At 42.6% G+C, this 16,358-nt stretch overlaps 2 protein-coding genes across 2 annotated transcripts; one reads left to right on the forward strand and one right to left on the reverse strand.

Annotated features, from left to right (window-relative positions):
- Positions 1 to 1,223: 1,223 nt before the first annotated feature.
- LOC139411407 (eukaryotic translation initiation factor 3 subunit J-A-like) lies at positions 1,224 to 5,823 on the forward strand. Its single transcript, XM_071157734.1, has 8 exons — positions 1,224 to 1,379; positions 1,526 to 1,617; positions 2,974 to 3,025; positions 3,259 to 3,350; positions 3,431 to 3,539; positions 3,697 to 3,873; positions 4,099 to 4,172; positions 4,428 to 5,823. The coding sequence occupies exons 1-8, from the start codon at positions 1,358 to 1,360 to the stop codon at positions 4,557 to 4,559; spliced, it is 750 nt and encodes a 249-aa protein (XP_071013835.1). The 5' UTR covers positions 1,224 to 1,357; the 3' UTR covers positions 4,560 to 5,823.
- Positions 5,824 to 6,032: 209 nt separating this feature from the next.
- Positions 6,033 to 16,004, reverse strand: LOC139411406 (cartilage intermediate layer protein, nucleotide pyrophosphohydrolase). The gene is made up of 9 exons (XM_071157733.1): positions 15,853 to 16,004; positions 13,941 to 14,103; positions 12,410 to 12,475; positions 11,884 to 12,153; positions 11,518 to 11,715; positions 11,032 to 11,346; positions 10,830 to 10,938; positions 10,561 to 10,718; positions 6,033 to 10,380 (listed from the first exon to the last, which is right to left on the reverse strand). The coding sequence occupies exons 2-9, from the start codon at positions 13,999 to 14,001 to the stop codon at positions 8,030 to 8,032; spliced, it is 3,528 nt and encodes a 1,175-aa protein (XP_071013834.1). The 5' UTR covers positions 14,002 to 14,103; positions 15,853 to 16,004; the 3' UTR covers positions 6,033 to 8,029.
- Positions 16,005 to 16,358: the final 354 nt, after the last annotated feature.

Below are 16,358 nucleotides of genomic sequence, written 5' to 3' on the forward strand. Positions count from 1 at the left end.
AAGTGTACAGTAATATATTGGAGTAGCCCTGCAGGCTATTGTAATGTATGATTTGATAATGGGTGGATATTTATTTCTATCAGCAAATAATATCAAATTGGTCACACATATTTAACAGATTGTATTATGGGTGTAGCGAAATGCTTACATTCACAACAATACAAACACATCTAAAAGTAAAAATAATGGAATTAAGAAATATATAAATATTAGGATGAGCAATGTCAGAGTGGCATTGACTAAAATATGTTAGAATAGAATACAGTATATACATATGAGATGAGTAAAGCAGTATGTAAACATTATTAAAGTGACTAGTGTTCCTTTATTAAAGTGACCAGTGATTCTATGTATATAGGGCAGCAGCCTCTAAGGTGCAGGGTTGAGTAACAGTCAGCTGTTAACAGTCAGCTGGCCTTGAGATAGAAGCTGTTTTTCAGTCTCTCGTCCAAGCTTTGATTCACCTGTACTGACCTCACCTTCTGAAGAGCCATCCATTTGCTATTGGCCTATTCTCTGAGTGAAGAAAAAAACATTTCAGCATTTTATTGCGCATTGCTGAGTTGTAGTCGTCAGTTTAGGCTGACAATTATTTTGTTAGGTTTAAGGTTGAATAAAATCTTATTTTATTGCTTAAATGTAATTGTTTTAAATGGAAAGAGAAGAGTAATCATGTGGTTCTATCTCAAAGTGCAGTGATGTTTTCTATTATTTGAGCATTATTATGTTTTTAAATCCTTGTCTATCTGTAAAGTATTTTGGCAACAATTTACATGGTGTACTTTATAAAGGGTGTGTTAATGGTTTATAAGTAGCCCAGTAGACTCCTTTCCAATATTTCTGTAACACAAAAATAATCTAGCCTATATAACACTCTCATTACAAATATTTTTGGGGTATTTATTCCATGTATTGTAATTGCTGTGAGTTTTGTTTTGTGTGAATACTCAGGCATAAATACGTTGCTAATAAAGAACTTCTACATTGTATTCCTTTTAATTTGATATTTTTGTAATCAAAATGTTTAACTGAAAAATATGTTTAATATAAAGCTGTCAGTCATCTCATAGCTTCACCTAAGTTTCCTAAACAAATTGGCAGGGTTATGGTGTTGAAATGACAGATTGTGCCTTTAATTAAATATTTTATATTAAAGATTAACATGTAAAATTGAGGTACAGTTTTTTTTACTCAATAAAAGGCATACTCTTCCATGAAGGGGCTTTCCTTTCTTGAAAAAAAGAAGAGTGCAGCAACTCCTAGCATTACAGAGCGGTAAAGCCTCGTCTACTTTCTCCATCTGCTTTGCCGCTTTCAGTTCAGAGTTCTGTCAAACCCGCACACACACATAGCCAAGATGGCGGATGCCGACGATTGGGGTGAGAACAAAGTTAGAAATGATATCGTGCGACAGCTATATTTTGGGGATTGTGAAAGATGGATAACACTGTGATTGATATTAGCTATCATATCGTTTTGAACGTTCAAGATAACGGTTAGTTACCATTATAATATGTATTTATAGACGCTGACAACTTCGAGCTGGACGTCGCGCCGATCAAAAAGGCGGTAGTGCTGGACAAATGGGAAGGAGAAGACGAAGATGAAGATGTGAAGGTAACCAAACAACTAACTAGCTAGCTAGTTACATGATGAAGGACATCTTACACCTGACTTTCCGGTCATAATTAACCCATTAGTTGAGTCGAACACAACACGCCCTGCTAGTTAGTCTGGACATTAGCTGGCTGGCTAGCTAGCCGCCAACTAGCATAGCATTATCCACGTTCTACTAGCTAGTTAGCTAACGGTAACATATATATATTAGCTAGCTCGATATTGTACTAGCTGTGAGGCCGCACATGTGAAAACTGTCAGCGAGTCTCCTGGTTCGAGCTGAGACTCATTATCGGGCACTTGTTTTTGAATTGGTCTACGTTAGCTATGTTTTTTTGACTAGTTAGAAGCTACAGTGTATATTTGTTTTCTGAGTTGGGGAGATTCAATGGTGTAACGTTACTGACATGTAACGTTAAATTAACTAGCTAACGTTAGCTACTGAACTAGCTTTTTAGGTTAGGAGCTAATTTAGCTAGTTAGGTCTGAAATAATGTGTTGACTGGCCAGTTTTAAGATAAACATTAATCATAATCTGACTGCGATTAGTCATTCAAGTCCGTTCAAGGCGTTGTTTGTATTATACATTTAACAGACACTTGCATGTAAACTAGCTGGCTAATGTTAGTTGCCAACGTCATTATTCTGCCCTGATGACATCAGATGATTGAATTGAGCCTTACTACTCGATGCTTCCAACTCTGACATATGCTACAAGTAAAGTGTATTTTCGAGAATATTCAACAGACTTTTCCCGTTGATTCATTTTCACCATTTGTCTAGAAAGTCATCCGAATGTATAGCGTTACTGTGGGATCATTCAGCTGTGGAAAAGGCTAGCAAAGCAGTTTCAATTGTTGACCATAGTTTCTGTGGAATATAGGTAGTGTTCAAGTCGTATGGTGTTTTCATGTTCTCAAAGCAAAACTTAATCAGTACAGTAGGCCTACAGTTTTAAAAAAAAAAAGTAACATTTATTTAACTAGCCAATAACAAATTGTTATTTACAATCACAGCCTACACCGAGAGAAACGTTCTTGTGTGTTTTTGGATATGGCTTGAGCTAGGTACTTGTTTTATCCATTGAGGCCCTAATAAGGGAATATGACACATTTGCCAAATATTGGTTGAAAGGCTTTACATAACCACCTTTTGTGATAATGAGGTGGCTGTGACTGGTTCTGACATGTCTTCTGATGTTTGATAATGCAGTTGGTCTCGTAACCTCAATCTAGTGAATTTCCTAGAAAATTAATTAAAGTCCTACTCTAGACACGTCCCAGAACCAACCACTTAACTACCCAGTATTATGTAGTCACATCATTTGACTCATTCCTGTCAATTCTCTCTCTGTAGGATAACTGGGATGATGAAGAGGAAGAGAAGAAAGCAGAGGCAAAGAAAGCTGGTGAAGAAATATACAATTTCCAACCAATGGTTTGAGAAAGTAGCGGCTGCAGCCTGTTGTAATATGCACATACCTGTATATATTTTTGTGAAAATATCACAAAAATGTTCCTGCATCTTACTGGCTGCCTTGTCTTTTATTATCAAGTACCTGCTTAAATTATGTATAGTTTCAACTTGATTTGATGGTGGTTTTTGTTCGAGGTTTGCTGTAACATTCTTTTTTTGTTTCAGAGGCCAAAGTGTCTGAGAAGAAAAAACTGGCCGAAAAAATTAAGGAGAAAGAAAACCGGCTAAGGAAAAAGCAACAAGAGCTAAAAAAGAAAGTGAGTTTTGGAAATGTTGGATTAACTTTACAGATCTGAATATTTTCTCTCTCATGCCTTTACTTTTTTCTTGTTGATAGTTGGAGGAGGAGGAGGAAGAGCTTACACCCGAACAACAGCTAGCAGAAAAGTTGAAAGTCCAGAAGATGCAGGAGGAAGCTGACTTGGAGCTGGCAAAAGAGGCTTTTGGTAAGATCCTGGAGTATCCTGTCAGGTTTAACCCAGATATCAAGGATGTCATTTTAAATGTTTCCCTGATACATGAAACATACATTTTAATGTGTACCCACTAGCCAGCCATACTGTTATTGTGTGTTCTCATTAGTTTTTGTCCTTGTCATTTCAGGAATGTCAGGGGGTAGTACCACAAACAATGTTTCTGGAATTGATGCCATGTGCCCATCTTCTAAAGAGGACTTCACAGAGTTTGAAAAGCTGCTGAAAGTGAAAATATTACAGTATGAAAAATCTGTGCATTATTCAAGCTTCTTGGAGTCACTGTTTCGGGAGCTCTGTATTTCATGTGAGTTCAACATCCTACATGTGGTACATTATTTATTATTCAGTGTGTTTTAGTTTTGTGCACTTAACTTATTACTTTAAAACAAATGCCAAACCACATGTTATAAATACATAAGCCATTCAATAATGGTTTGACTTGACATATTTGGAGTTCACTAACGTTCAGGCTCAACCGTTGTTATAACGTATTAACTTGTCTAAACTAAATGTCCTGTTTTCTACACAGTGGAAGTTGAAGACTTAAAGAAAATCAGCTCTTCCCTGACAGTGCTACTTAATGAAAAACAGAAGCAAGAAAAGGTAAGTTGTTTCTTATTCACGATCAACAAAAATGATGTCATCCTTCTAGAGTTTTCTTCGTGAATTGTAGATCTCTTTACGGTCAGTGGAGGGAGCCCTCTACCAGTACCTCCATATTGCTTTTCATTGGTCTCAGCTCAAGGAACTAACTTGCACCCTGGTTGCGCCATTTACATGAATATTCACTCAATTCACTTTGAAGAACACCAAGTGTTTATTTGCAGAAATGGTTTAAGTTTAGTTGTGGTTCAACAGGCAATCAAAGGCAAGAAGAAGAAGAAAGGAGTTGTACTTGGTGGCGGTATGAAAGCCAAGGGGAAAGATGACCTTGCAGACTATGGAGAATTCGATGGTGGCTACACCCAAGACTATGATGACTTCATGTGACGACGGCTATATCCCCACTGCCTTTTCACCCTTTAACCCTCAGAAATGCAGCTGTACTTCTCATGCTATCCAGTGTCATCCTGGAAAAACCTGAACAATGTGTCGCCCTTTCATTTTGCTTCAATGATCCGAGGGACTATACAGGGAGCATCCAGTACCAACACTTCTGTTAATACATAATGAAATTGCCTTTTCTCTCATTCAGCCTCCAAACTTCATAAAGATACAAAAACACAGTGAAAAATACTTTGATATGTAGAGCACATTTTTGATTGAGAGAAATTATATGCTCATGTCAAATTCTAGTTGCTACTGCAGTGACATCTAAACAAATTAGGTTCTATGCAAATAATTTCACCCAGAATGTCTATAAATATAGATATTTCACTTTACCTGTCGATGGGTTTCTTACAGGAAAGTATATAGTATCTATAACGGTTGCCAAATACACATGTTATCTTTATCCATCAAAAGTTTAATTGTTCGTGCTTTGAAACTGACACTACATGTTTAGTAGTTTGAGATTTTACAGGGGGCTTATGCATTCACTGTAAAAATGGATAGACAAGTGTAATGCATTTTAGTTGGGCGCTATCCAGATTTTCATACCATCATACTGGTCCTGAATGCACAACACATTTAAGCAGCAGGGATTTATCCAGGAGGAACTTGATTGTCTCTGCTGTAACCAAGAAGCTTGATCTTGCAAGCGAACCACTGATCTAGTGCGTTAGTAAACCCAATGCATAGCTGGAGATAATTTATTTGGCATGTCTAAGATGGTTATAAGCAGTTGTATTGAAAATCAAACTGTTTCAAATGTATACGGTATACAGCCCAAGCCTAATTAATTTGGGATAGATGTGACCAAACCTCATGGCCATCCTCTGGATACATCTGTGGAATATCCTTGAACAGTTGAAGCAAGAGGGATTTTAGGTATTTTTTTTTGTGCATGACGAATGAAATTTGCTCATCAATTGTTACTAATGCAGATATAATTGTGATCTAGCAAGTTCACACAACTGGTCTCCTTAACATTGCTTCTGCAGGCTTGTATCAAGTGAGACAAGGAGGGGGATTATGGGCTGACCTTATTGTCTTCATAATGGTAGAAAGGGACATGTTTATTCCTATTTTCTAACATTTGATAGTTTTCAAATTGTTAAGGAAATTGGATGTGGTGTACAATATACTGTAAAAGATGACCAGCTCTTCAGTGTTTTATATGCATCTAATTTAATAAAATCACTGGTCGAAAGGATCAATTATTCAATTTCTCTACTTTTTTTTATTAACCTGAGTTCACTGACAGTTGTGTTATGGCTTGAGTTGATTAGAAGTAGCTTGTCCGCAGTGTGCACTTTACAATGTCAGCTACAGTTGTAGTTGGAAGTTTACATACACCTTAGCCAAATACATTAACTCAGTTTTTCACAATTCCTGACATTTAATCCGAGTAAACATTCCCTGTTTTAGGTCAGTTAGGATCACCACTTTATTTTAAGAATGTTAAATGTCAGAATAATAGTAGAGCGACTGATTTATTTCAGCTTTTATTTCATCACATTCCCAGTGGGTCAGAAGTTTACATACACTCAATTAGTATTTGGTAGCATTGCCTTTAAATTGTTTAACTAAGGTCAAACATTTCGGGTAGCCTTCCACAAGCTTCCCACAAGTTGGATGAATTTTGGCCCATTCCTCCTGACAGAGCTGGTGAAACTGATTCAGGTTTGTAGGCCTCCTTGTTCGCACATGCTTTTTCAGTTCTGCCCACAAATTTTCTATAGGATTGAGGTCAGGGCTTTGTGATGGCCACTCCAGTACCTTGACGTTGTTGTCTTTAAGCCATTTTGCCACAACTTTGGAAGTATGCTTGGGGTCATTGTCCATTTGGAACACCCATTTTTGACCAAGCTTTAACTTCCTAACTGATGTCTTGAGATGTTGCTTCAATATATCAACATAATTTCCCCTCATGATGCCATGTATTTTGTGAAGTGCACCAGTCCCTCCTGCAGCAAAGCACCCCCACAACATGATGCTGCCCCCACCGTGCTTCACGGTTGGGATGGTGTTCTTCGGCTTACAAGCCTCTCCCTTTTTCCTCCAAACATAACGACGGTCATTATGGCCAAACAGTTATATTTTTGTTTCATCAGACCAGAGGACATTTCTCCAAAAACTACAGTCTTTGTCCCCATGTGCAGTTGCAAACCGTAGCTGTGGCTTTTTTATGGCGGTTTTGGAGCAGTGGCTTCTCCCTTGCTGAGCGGCCTTTCAGGTTGTCGATATAGGACTTGTTTTACTGTGGATATAGATACTTTTGCACCTGTTTCCTCCAGCATCTTCACAAGGTCCTTTGCTGCTGTTCTGGGATTGATTTGCACTTTTCTCACCAAAGTACGTTCATCTCTAGGAGACAGAACGCATCTCCTTCCTGAGCGGTATGACGGCTGCGTGGACCCATGGTGTTTATACTTGAGTACTATTGTTTGTACAGATGAAAGTGGACCCTTCAGGTGTTTGGAAATTGCTCCCAAGGATGAACCAGACTTTTTTTCTGAGGTCTTGGCTGATTTCTTTTGATTTTCCCATGATATCAAGCAAAGAGTCACTGAGTTTGAAGGTAGGCCTTGAAATACATCCACAGGTACACCTCCAATTGACTCTCATAATGTCAATTAGCCTATCAGAAGCTTCTAAAGCCATGACATCATTTTCTGGAATTTTCCAAGCTGTTTAAAGGCACAGTCAACTTTAGTGTATGTAAACTTCTGACCCACTGGAATTGTGATACAGTGAGTTAGAAGTGAAATAATCTGTCTGTAAACAATTGTTGGAAAAATTACTTATGTCATGCACAAAGTAGATATCCTAAACGACTTGCCAAAACTATAGTTTGTTAACAAGAAATGTATGGAGTGGTTGAAAAACAAGTTTTAATTACTCCAACCTAAATGTATGTAAACTTCCAACTTCAACTGTATGTTGTGAATGTGAGCCAACAAAGATTTGTCTTCGTTTAAGTGAATCAGCAATGCAACATGTTCTAGGGTTGTTCTTGTTTTATTTGGGGCGTGGTTTCTTAATCACTGGTTACAATCTTGAATGGCATGTGTAATAAATATCCTATTATTTACAATTTCAAGTAGTAAATATTCATCACAGTACAGGTGAAGAAAATACAATATTTGCAGTTAAAATCTCCACCAACTGTTCTCTGGGAGATACCTGTGCTATAGATAACCATAAATTCATAACTGAACAAATATTACCTTACAATCAAAAAACATAGTTCAATAACAAATCAAATGTTACATAATGAAGACAAAAATCTTGGGTTTCTTTACTGAAGGGCTAAAATATACATTTGAATCCCATCACCAATACCCACTTTCTTTATTAATTTGCCAACATGTCTAATGTGATTGTGATGTGGAGACCCTGATCTGTAGTGCTGTGCTTTAGCCTGAGGTGCGTGTGGCAGTGGGATTCCGAGTACTGCGTCTACGGCTGTTGCGGAGTGCGTTGGCTCCTGCTCTCTGCTTCCTGCCTCGGCCATCCCTCACTGCCCTCGCCGGAGACTGCCCGGGGGAGTTCTGCAGAGCCTGGAACACGCTTTGACGGGTCACCTCACGGTTGCCACAGGTAAAGGTAAGTGCCACTCCCTCGTTGCTCTTCATGACACGGGAAGTACCGTCAGAGGTGCCATCAAAGCAGCGTCCCAGTGCTATCTCTTTGGCAGTGCGGGGGTCCTGGTCTGTCACTGTGTAGATGCCATAGTTGTGGCCCAGAGGGTCCAGTGGTGCCAGCATTGTGAACTCATTGGTGTCGTTGTTGACGGCTAGAGGCAGGTGATTAACCAGGTACTCTTGAAGCATGGAGTTAACATTGTCCCTCTTACAGCTGCCCTGAGGGATCACCTTCACCAGAGTGCGGTCCACTCGGTCCTGGTCATAGAGCATGCCGCTGCACTTGAACTCCAGACACACAGCAGAGATGGTGGACTGGTCCATGTCGCGGATGCTGCGGGTGTCGCGGAGGCCATACAGTTGGCCAACGGTCTTGGGGTGAGTGCCGCCCTGGTTTCGGGAGCGCATGTTGATCTCATGGGGACCATTGATCTTGACCTTGACATAGCAGGCTCGGTACTCCATGGGCTTGGGCCACCAGCTCAGGTAGTCTTCTGTCCAGCTCATAGGATCGTCTTCGTTGAAAGGCACTGTGTTGTAGTCATAGCGATCTCCCTCCACTCTGGTGAAGCGGAAGTGGCCTGCAGTAAATGGGGCTTCCTCACACTCTTTCAGTTGGTCAAATGAGTACACAGGTCCGTTGAGCTCTTCAGCTGTGTTTGGGCTGGGCTTGGCCACATTGATGCTGAAGGCTGTCTTCTTTAACCTGGGGTCATTGTGGTCTGACCGTCTGTAGTTCAGCTTGCCCAGGTACGGCTGAGGGACTCCAATGATGTTGGGGTTAAACTTGGGAGCAGATGGGACTGCCTCGAGTTCTTCTCCTCCCATGTTGGCCATGACGTGGGCAGAATATGCGTCAGGTTTCTGGTCGTCGCAGAAGGCAGGCAGACAGGCACCATTGGGGCCAGTGATGACGCTGTCAAAGCGTCCCCAGGCACGAGGGTTGGAGGAGTAACCTGCAGTGGGCTCCATGTTGATCAGGGTCACCACCACTCCCTCTACCTGCTCACTGGGCATGAAGCGATCGCTGCGGAAGCTTCGCACCTTGATGTAACACCTCCTGTTTTCTGGGACGTCCAGGTTAAACAGCCTCCTCTCTCTGATCTCCATGTTCCCAATGAGGAAGGTCCTCTCTTCCCTTTTACCACGTTGCTTCTTCTCCATCTGGAAGCTCCCCTCTTCCTCCCACATGCCTGTGTCGGGGTTCAAGGACCACAGCTTCATGGTGTCCAGGTGCTCGGGCATTTTCACCTGTGTTGAATCCATTTTCACCTTCACTTCTCCGGCGTTCAGTGGTTCTCCGGCCTCCTCATCCCTGAAGTCAACTGAGAACATACCGTATGTTCTCAGGGGCAAGGTGTCACCCTCATCTCCTATGAAGTTGAGATCACTCTGTGCGGCTGCTGCTGTGGACACGTCTCTAGCGTCCAGAAAAGTGATGCTAGCCTTCACATTACCGACAAATACTTCTCCACTCTGCTTGTAGAAGGAGTTGGGTGGGATCTGGATCTCAGCAATAGGATTCTGGCCCTCCACCTCTCCCAGCTGAAGAGTGTTGAGCTCTGTTGAGCTGATGGTCACTGGTTCCTTCTTCCTCAAAAGCTTGATCTCATGGTATACGGCGCCCCCTTTGGTGTTGAATGGAAGAACCTTGGTGGTGTTGACGAACTTATCCATGTTGTCCACAAAAGTCATCACCAGCCTCTCAGTGTCATGGGGGACCTGGATGGAGAAGGTGCCTTTGTAGCCTGTGCGGCTGACTCTGGCTCCATTGATGTAGACGTGACCAAATCTCATGGGCTCCCCAGTGTCTGCGGCCACAGCCCGCCCACGCACAATGACTTTGGTCTCCACACACTTCTGGCAGCCACATTCGGTCACCACCATGGTGGGGAGCTCATAGCCCTGGCATTTCAGTTGTTTCTCCTCCATCTTTGCCACCCCACAGCAGTATGCCACTGAGTCTTTGCACCTGATTCCATTGTCCAGCTGTCCTGCACAAGTCCCTGAGTGGCACTTTCCTACATCGTAATAGAGTGAGTCGGAGCTGTTTTGATAGCAGTCATGAGGTAAGCGAATAAGGTAGGATTCGGGTTTTGGGTTACATGAAGGTTGATCTTTACCTGTGAGGAGAAAGGGGTAGAAAACAGACCAACACATGAAAAGATTTACAATCAATTATTTTATGAGAAAATCAATACCCTTTCATTCTCCCTCTGATCATTGACTGATGTCATGCTAATGGCTGTTCACATAGTAAATATGAATGTGTGAATATCAACCGGGGTGCTTTGTGATCAGACCTAAGACTGTGACTACGGCTGGTTTGGACTTGATGGCCCCAGCCTGGTTGCTGGCCCTGCAGTAGTACTCCCCAGTCTGCTCCATGGTCAGGTTTCTTAAGACCAGCGTGCTGTCATAGTTCAGCTGCTTCCTGTCCAGCAGGCTGCCGTTGTGAAACCTACCGAGTCACAGATGACTGTTGAACACTATACCCAGCCAATGCTGTTTGATTTTGATATGGTAAATATATAACATTTTCCAAGCTGTCATTACAGATCCATTGGCTTACCACTGGTAATCTTCTGGCTCTGGTAATCCACCCACTTTGCAGCAGAGAGCAGCTGTCTGGCCCTCTCTTCTGGCCTTGTTCTCAGGGTTCTTCACCACATGGAGCTTCTCTGAGGGATCACATTACAGTGTCTGAGACCAATGTAAAACAGAGAAATGTAACAATGACAGCTTTCATTTTTTTTTTGGTGTGGCCATTTTACCTGCTCTATTCAGCATGATACTGAGGACAGAGGTGCTTTCGGTGCTGTGGGGCACGATGACAGTGTGAGGGGCGTGATTCCGTAGCTGGACGGTCAGTGTGGCGTTGCCGTCGGGACAGATCCCTGGGATGCGGAAGTGTCCATTGTGGTTGGTGATGGTGAGGAGTTTGGAGCTGGGGCCGAAGCGGAGGATGGTGGCCCCTGGGGCAGGGAGACCTCCAGCACTGCGGACAGAGCCCAGTACAATGTGGTCCTGACACATACAGGTGTCACACTCCGCATTCACCCTACCCATCTCACAGTGCAGTGTGCAACCTGGAACAACAGCAGCAATACAGTTTAACATGTCAGACAGGGACTTTGTACATTGGTTTAGCTATGACCATTTCTAGAATAAAATGCAAATGGTATTCAAATAGTACTGTGACATTACAGAGGTTTCTATCATATTTAATATCTGTAATGGAAATGTTGATAGCGACTCACCAGTCCCAGGGCATTCAGGTCCTTTGCAGGCTCTACCCTCCACTGTAGGTCCGCTGCACTGCTCATCCCACTGCTTAGGCTGGGACTGGCATTTCCTGGAGCGCACCTGCATTGCCACCAGACCACACTTGGCAGAGCAATGACTCCAGTCTGACCAAGGACCCCAGGCATCCTGTATGCCTTCTGACCCAGTGTTGGCTGATTGAAAATAGATTTTCACTCCATTACAAAAGACAGATAGAATTGCAGTAGCTAGAAATATTGCTTGGAGGATAAATGATGGCTTTCACTATTATAGAACAGTTTTATTTGACATAATACAGTAGCTACTTCTCAACTGTATTAAAGTAAGGCTCCCAGCCACACCTTTGGGGCACAGGAAGCGCACAGCGTAGTTGGAGCAGTTCCGGCCAGGGGCCTGCTCAGCGTTGGCGCACCAGAAGCCCAGGGTAGGGTCTGCATGAGTCTTCTCCCCCGTGTTGCGAGCGGGGATCCAGTCAGTGGTGCGAGCCTCCAGAGCCCGGGGGGCGTCACACACCCGCGCACGGTAGTAGAAACGGATAGCATCCAACTGCTCATAGTCTCCTCGACCTCCAGGGTGGTCCACGTTGAACCAAGTGGTCCACTCATAGTTATCTGGACACAGAATGTTGTACAATGAATACTACTTCAGAATGTTACAGTGTTTCCTCTTTGGCCATAAAACAATGGCATTACATTTTTTTAGCTCTTTTCTCTGCTGCTGTAAACATGGGCTGTAATTCTGAAAGTTATAGTTCTTCATACCATATTGTTACATAGACATTAACCAGACTTAAAGGCAAAATCCGGACTTAAAGCCACAGTCGTGACAATTGTGTAAAGAGATGTATTTTGGGATGTTAAATGTTACCTTCAGAGTGGTACACTGCAGGGTTGTTTTGTCTTGCAACTCTCAAACTGTCACTCCTCCATGTTCCTGTAAAACATCACACACACCTCATGATGACTCATGATTGACCTGTTGTGACATCACTGACCAATGCCTTAATGCTGACCAGACTGGCCAAACCTCGGACCAGACAGACCAAACCTCTGGCTATTTCTTCCTAGAGTAGTCTGACCACCCGGAAAGCAATGGGAAAGAATCTGTATCTTTCAAATTGTTCAACTATACTCTGAGTCATGGAACAGAACATTACGAGTTTGACTTTAACTTCATGTTGTGCCACACTAATCTCTTTCTGGTGATTTGCCCTGTGTACTTTGGAAATAAAATGAATTGCTCCGACACATGAAGCTGCCAATAGTATTTCAAAGTGGTCGAGGAAATATGTTGTGGACCAACAGTGAAAAGGCTACAAGAGTTTATTTATTTTCCATTTATGTCCCATCGTTACTCTCAGCTGCAAACAATCAACTGCTTTGTACTGTAATGTCACTGAAACCAAGAGATTGATACTCATTATTCATTCTGCTTGCTGTGTAATTTGACATTTGTAGTGTACAGTGTTACATAATGCATATTTGGACTTTTCCCAGACCATTACATTTACAGCACCCACCAAACGCTATAATCGTTCTGAGTTCACATTGGGGCTCAGTATAAGCATGCTACTGGCACGTACTTGTGTGGCCAATTGCAGACAGGTGTCTCCTTAGCCTGGTGCTTATACATATCCCGCCTACTTAAGGTTGTAGAGCAGAATCAGTAATTGGGACATGCAACAATATGCCTCTGTTTATTAATGGTTTGGGAGAATAAGGAGCACAGGCTTCTGCAGAGTCAGAAGATCACCAGGCTGCTATCTATGTCCAAAGGAGACCTCTGTTCTGACTTCTCAAATTCACATTAGATAATACACTCAACTTTATAATGAAATGATCAATGATAATCGAATTTCCACATACAGGATATCATCCTGGTTTACGTTTTGACACATGTTGGAAAAAATGTACAAGTTTTCCAGTTGAAATAATAGTTACAATTCCCAAGCTGTGGCTTGTGAATGAATTATGGAGTTACAACTCCCAAACCGAGCTGTGTGTGTGTGCGTGTTAGGGATGTGTGTGTGTGTGTGTTAGGGATGTGTGTGCGTGTGTGTGTGTGTGTGTTAGGGATGTGTGTGTGTGTGTGTGTGTGTTAGGGATGTGTGTGTGTGTGTGTGTGTGTGTGTGTGTGTGTGTGTGTGTGTGTGTGTGTGTGTGTGTGTGTGTGTGTGTGTGTGTGTGTGTGTGTGTGTGTGTTAGGGATGTGTGTGTGTACATGTTAGGGGTGTGTGTGTGTGTGTGTGTGTGTTAGGGATGTGTGTGTGTACATGTTAGGGGTGTGTGTGTGTTAGGGATGTGTGTGTGTACATGTTAGGGGTGTGTGTGTGTTAGGGATGTGTGTGTGTTGGGGATAGTAAGGAAAATGTAAATAGTAACTGCTAATGAAGACCAACCTTGTGTCGTAGTGGTGACTCCCAGAGCTAGGAGGAGAGCCCATGTTGATAGGCAGCACATCCTGGTACTCTGCTGTTGCCTCTGACCTGTGACCTCTGACCTTGTGGTAATGACCTTCACACCCCAGGAACAACAACACAAAGAATAGTCCTCCAGCAACTCCTGTAGAGGGAAAATGTAAATACTTATCTAGAATCATTGCTGGCAGATTATCACAAACAAAAACAGTAAAGTGTAACTTTGTGTTCCACAGTATTAAATGAAATGCTTTTATTTTCCATTGCATATGATTCCCTGGATGGAATATTAGAAGAAGCTGGAGGGAGGAGCTATAAGAGGATAGGCTCATTATAATGGCTGGAATGGAATAAATGGAAAGGTATCAAACATATGGAAACTACGTTCCACTCTGTTCCATTAATGGCATTCCAGCCATTACAATGAGACAGTCCTCCTATAACTCCTGCCACCAGCCTCCACTGATCTACACCCCGGTGACAGTAATTAAATGCATTTTTTCACTGAGGAGAACAACAGTAATTTATAAAACATACAGCATATTGGTGATTAAATGTATTTTTTAATTTCACCTTTACTTAATCAGGTAGGCCTGTTGAGAACAAGTTCTCATTTACAACTGCGACCTGGCCAAGATAAAGCAAAGCAGTGCGACAAAAACAACACAGAGTTACACATGGGATAAACAAACGTACAGTCAGTAACAGAATAGAAAAATCGATGTACAGTGTGTGCAAATGTAGTAAGGTTAGGGAGGTAAGGCAATAACAATATGGTCATGAGGTAGTTGGGTGTGCTATTTACAGATGGGCTAGGTACAGTAATCGGTAAGCTGCTCTGACAGCTGATGCTTAAAGTTAGTGAGGGAGATAGAAGTCTCCAGCTTCAGTGATTTTTCCAATTCGTTCCAGTCATTGGCAGCAGAAAACGTGAAGGAAAGGCGGCCAAAAGAGGTGTTGGCTTTGTGGATAACCAGTGAAATATACCTGCTGGAGCATGTGCTACGGGTGGGTGTTGCTATGGTGACCGGTGAGCTGAGATAAGGTGGGGCTTTACCTAGTAAAGACTAATAGATGACCTGGAGCCAGTGGGTTTGGCAATGAATATGTAGCGAGGGTCAGCAGAATGACAGATTTGTCAAATAAAACAATAATCACTATTTTTATCCTTCTCACGCTTTGAGGTCTATAGGAGGGACACTAGAGGAGGGTGCAGAAACATACAGAATGAAAGAACATTATGGATGTGCAGAAGCCCTCTCAAAAGACACATCTGTGCTAGCCATCACTTGGTGTCAAGGGAACACTAAAACGTTTCTGCATCCATTGACCAAGCACAGGGCTACACAAGCCAAATAGAAAGCACACCGGCACACCGGCACACCGGCACACCGACACACACACCGACACACACACCGACACACACACCGACACACACACCGACACACACACACACACACACACACACACACACACACACACACACACACACACACACACACACACACACACACACACACACACACACACTTTAACTTATTTCCATGTACAGGCTACCTTCACAATCACACACAAACATTCATAACTACACACATACAAGCTGATACCTATTGTCCGTCAATACGTCAAACTGTCTTTCAAGTTCACACAGACTAATGAGAATGTCTTTCAGTATTTTGTGAAATGTCTGAACTCACAAATGTGCATCTATTGAGCAGTTTTATATCATCAATAAACCAACACTCAAAGAACAGAAGCTGAACTCGCATTCAGCACCCCCAAATCATCTATAAAAAATCTGTCTGTTGAAAGAACAACGTTAACAGTAAAGTTCAAAGATGGGTCAACAGGGAACGAGAGGGAAAGAGAAGGCGACTATGGATCTCAGTCTTACCCTGTGAGTACCTCTGTATAGTAGTGTTGAGTAGTCTCTCTCCTCCCTGTATGCAGGGTGCTGTGTCTGTGCTGACTGTCCTGCTGCTCTCTCTTATACAGCTCAGTGCAGAGCCCAGGGTTCGGCTCCGTGCTATTCACAGGAAGCCAGCTTCTGGGAAGGTTGGGGGCTTACTGTAACCTTCTGCTGTACCTCTGTGTCTATAGATGAGGATACCCAGGTCTAGACATAGACATAAGGGAGAGTTGACCTCAGTCAGATGGGTCATCATTTTAAGTGGACATGAAACCTAGTTAAAGCTGGAATCCGTTGCCCTTTACACTTCTACCAGTCTGCGGGTTGAAAATGGCAGGTTTGGGCACTGATAAACGCCTAAATTGGAATGCAGTATCTTTACAGTAACATGCTATACATGACGTCAGAGCTCTGGGTCTGCGCTTCACACACTTTGGAGAGGTGTAACCACTTGGAGACACCAGTTAGTCGCCCCACTCAACCCCTTGTCA

The sequence above is a fragment of the Oncorhynchus clarkii genome, chromosome 6, assembly GCF_045791955.1.
Source record: "Oncorhynchus clarkii lewisi isolate Uvic-CL-2024 chromosome 6, UVic_Ocla_1.0, whole genome shotgun sequence".
NCBI lineage: Eukaryota > Metazoa > Chordata > Actinopteri > Salmoniformes > Salmonidae > Oncorhynchus > Oncorhynchus clarkii.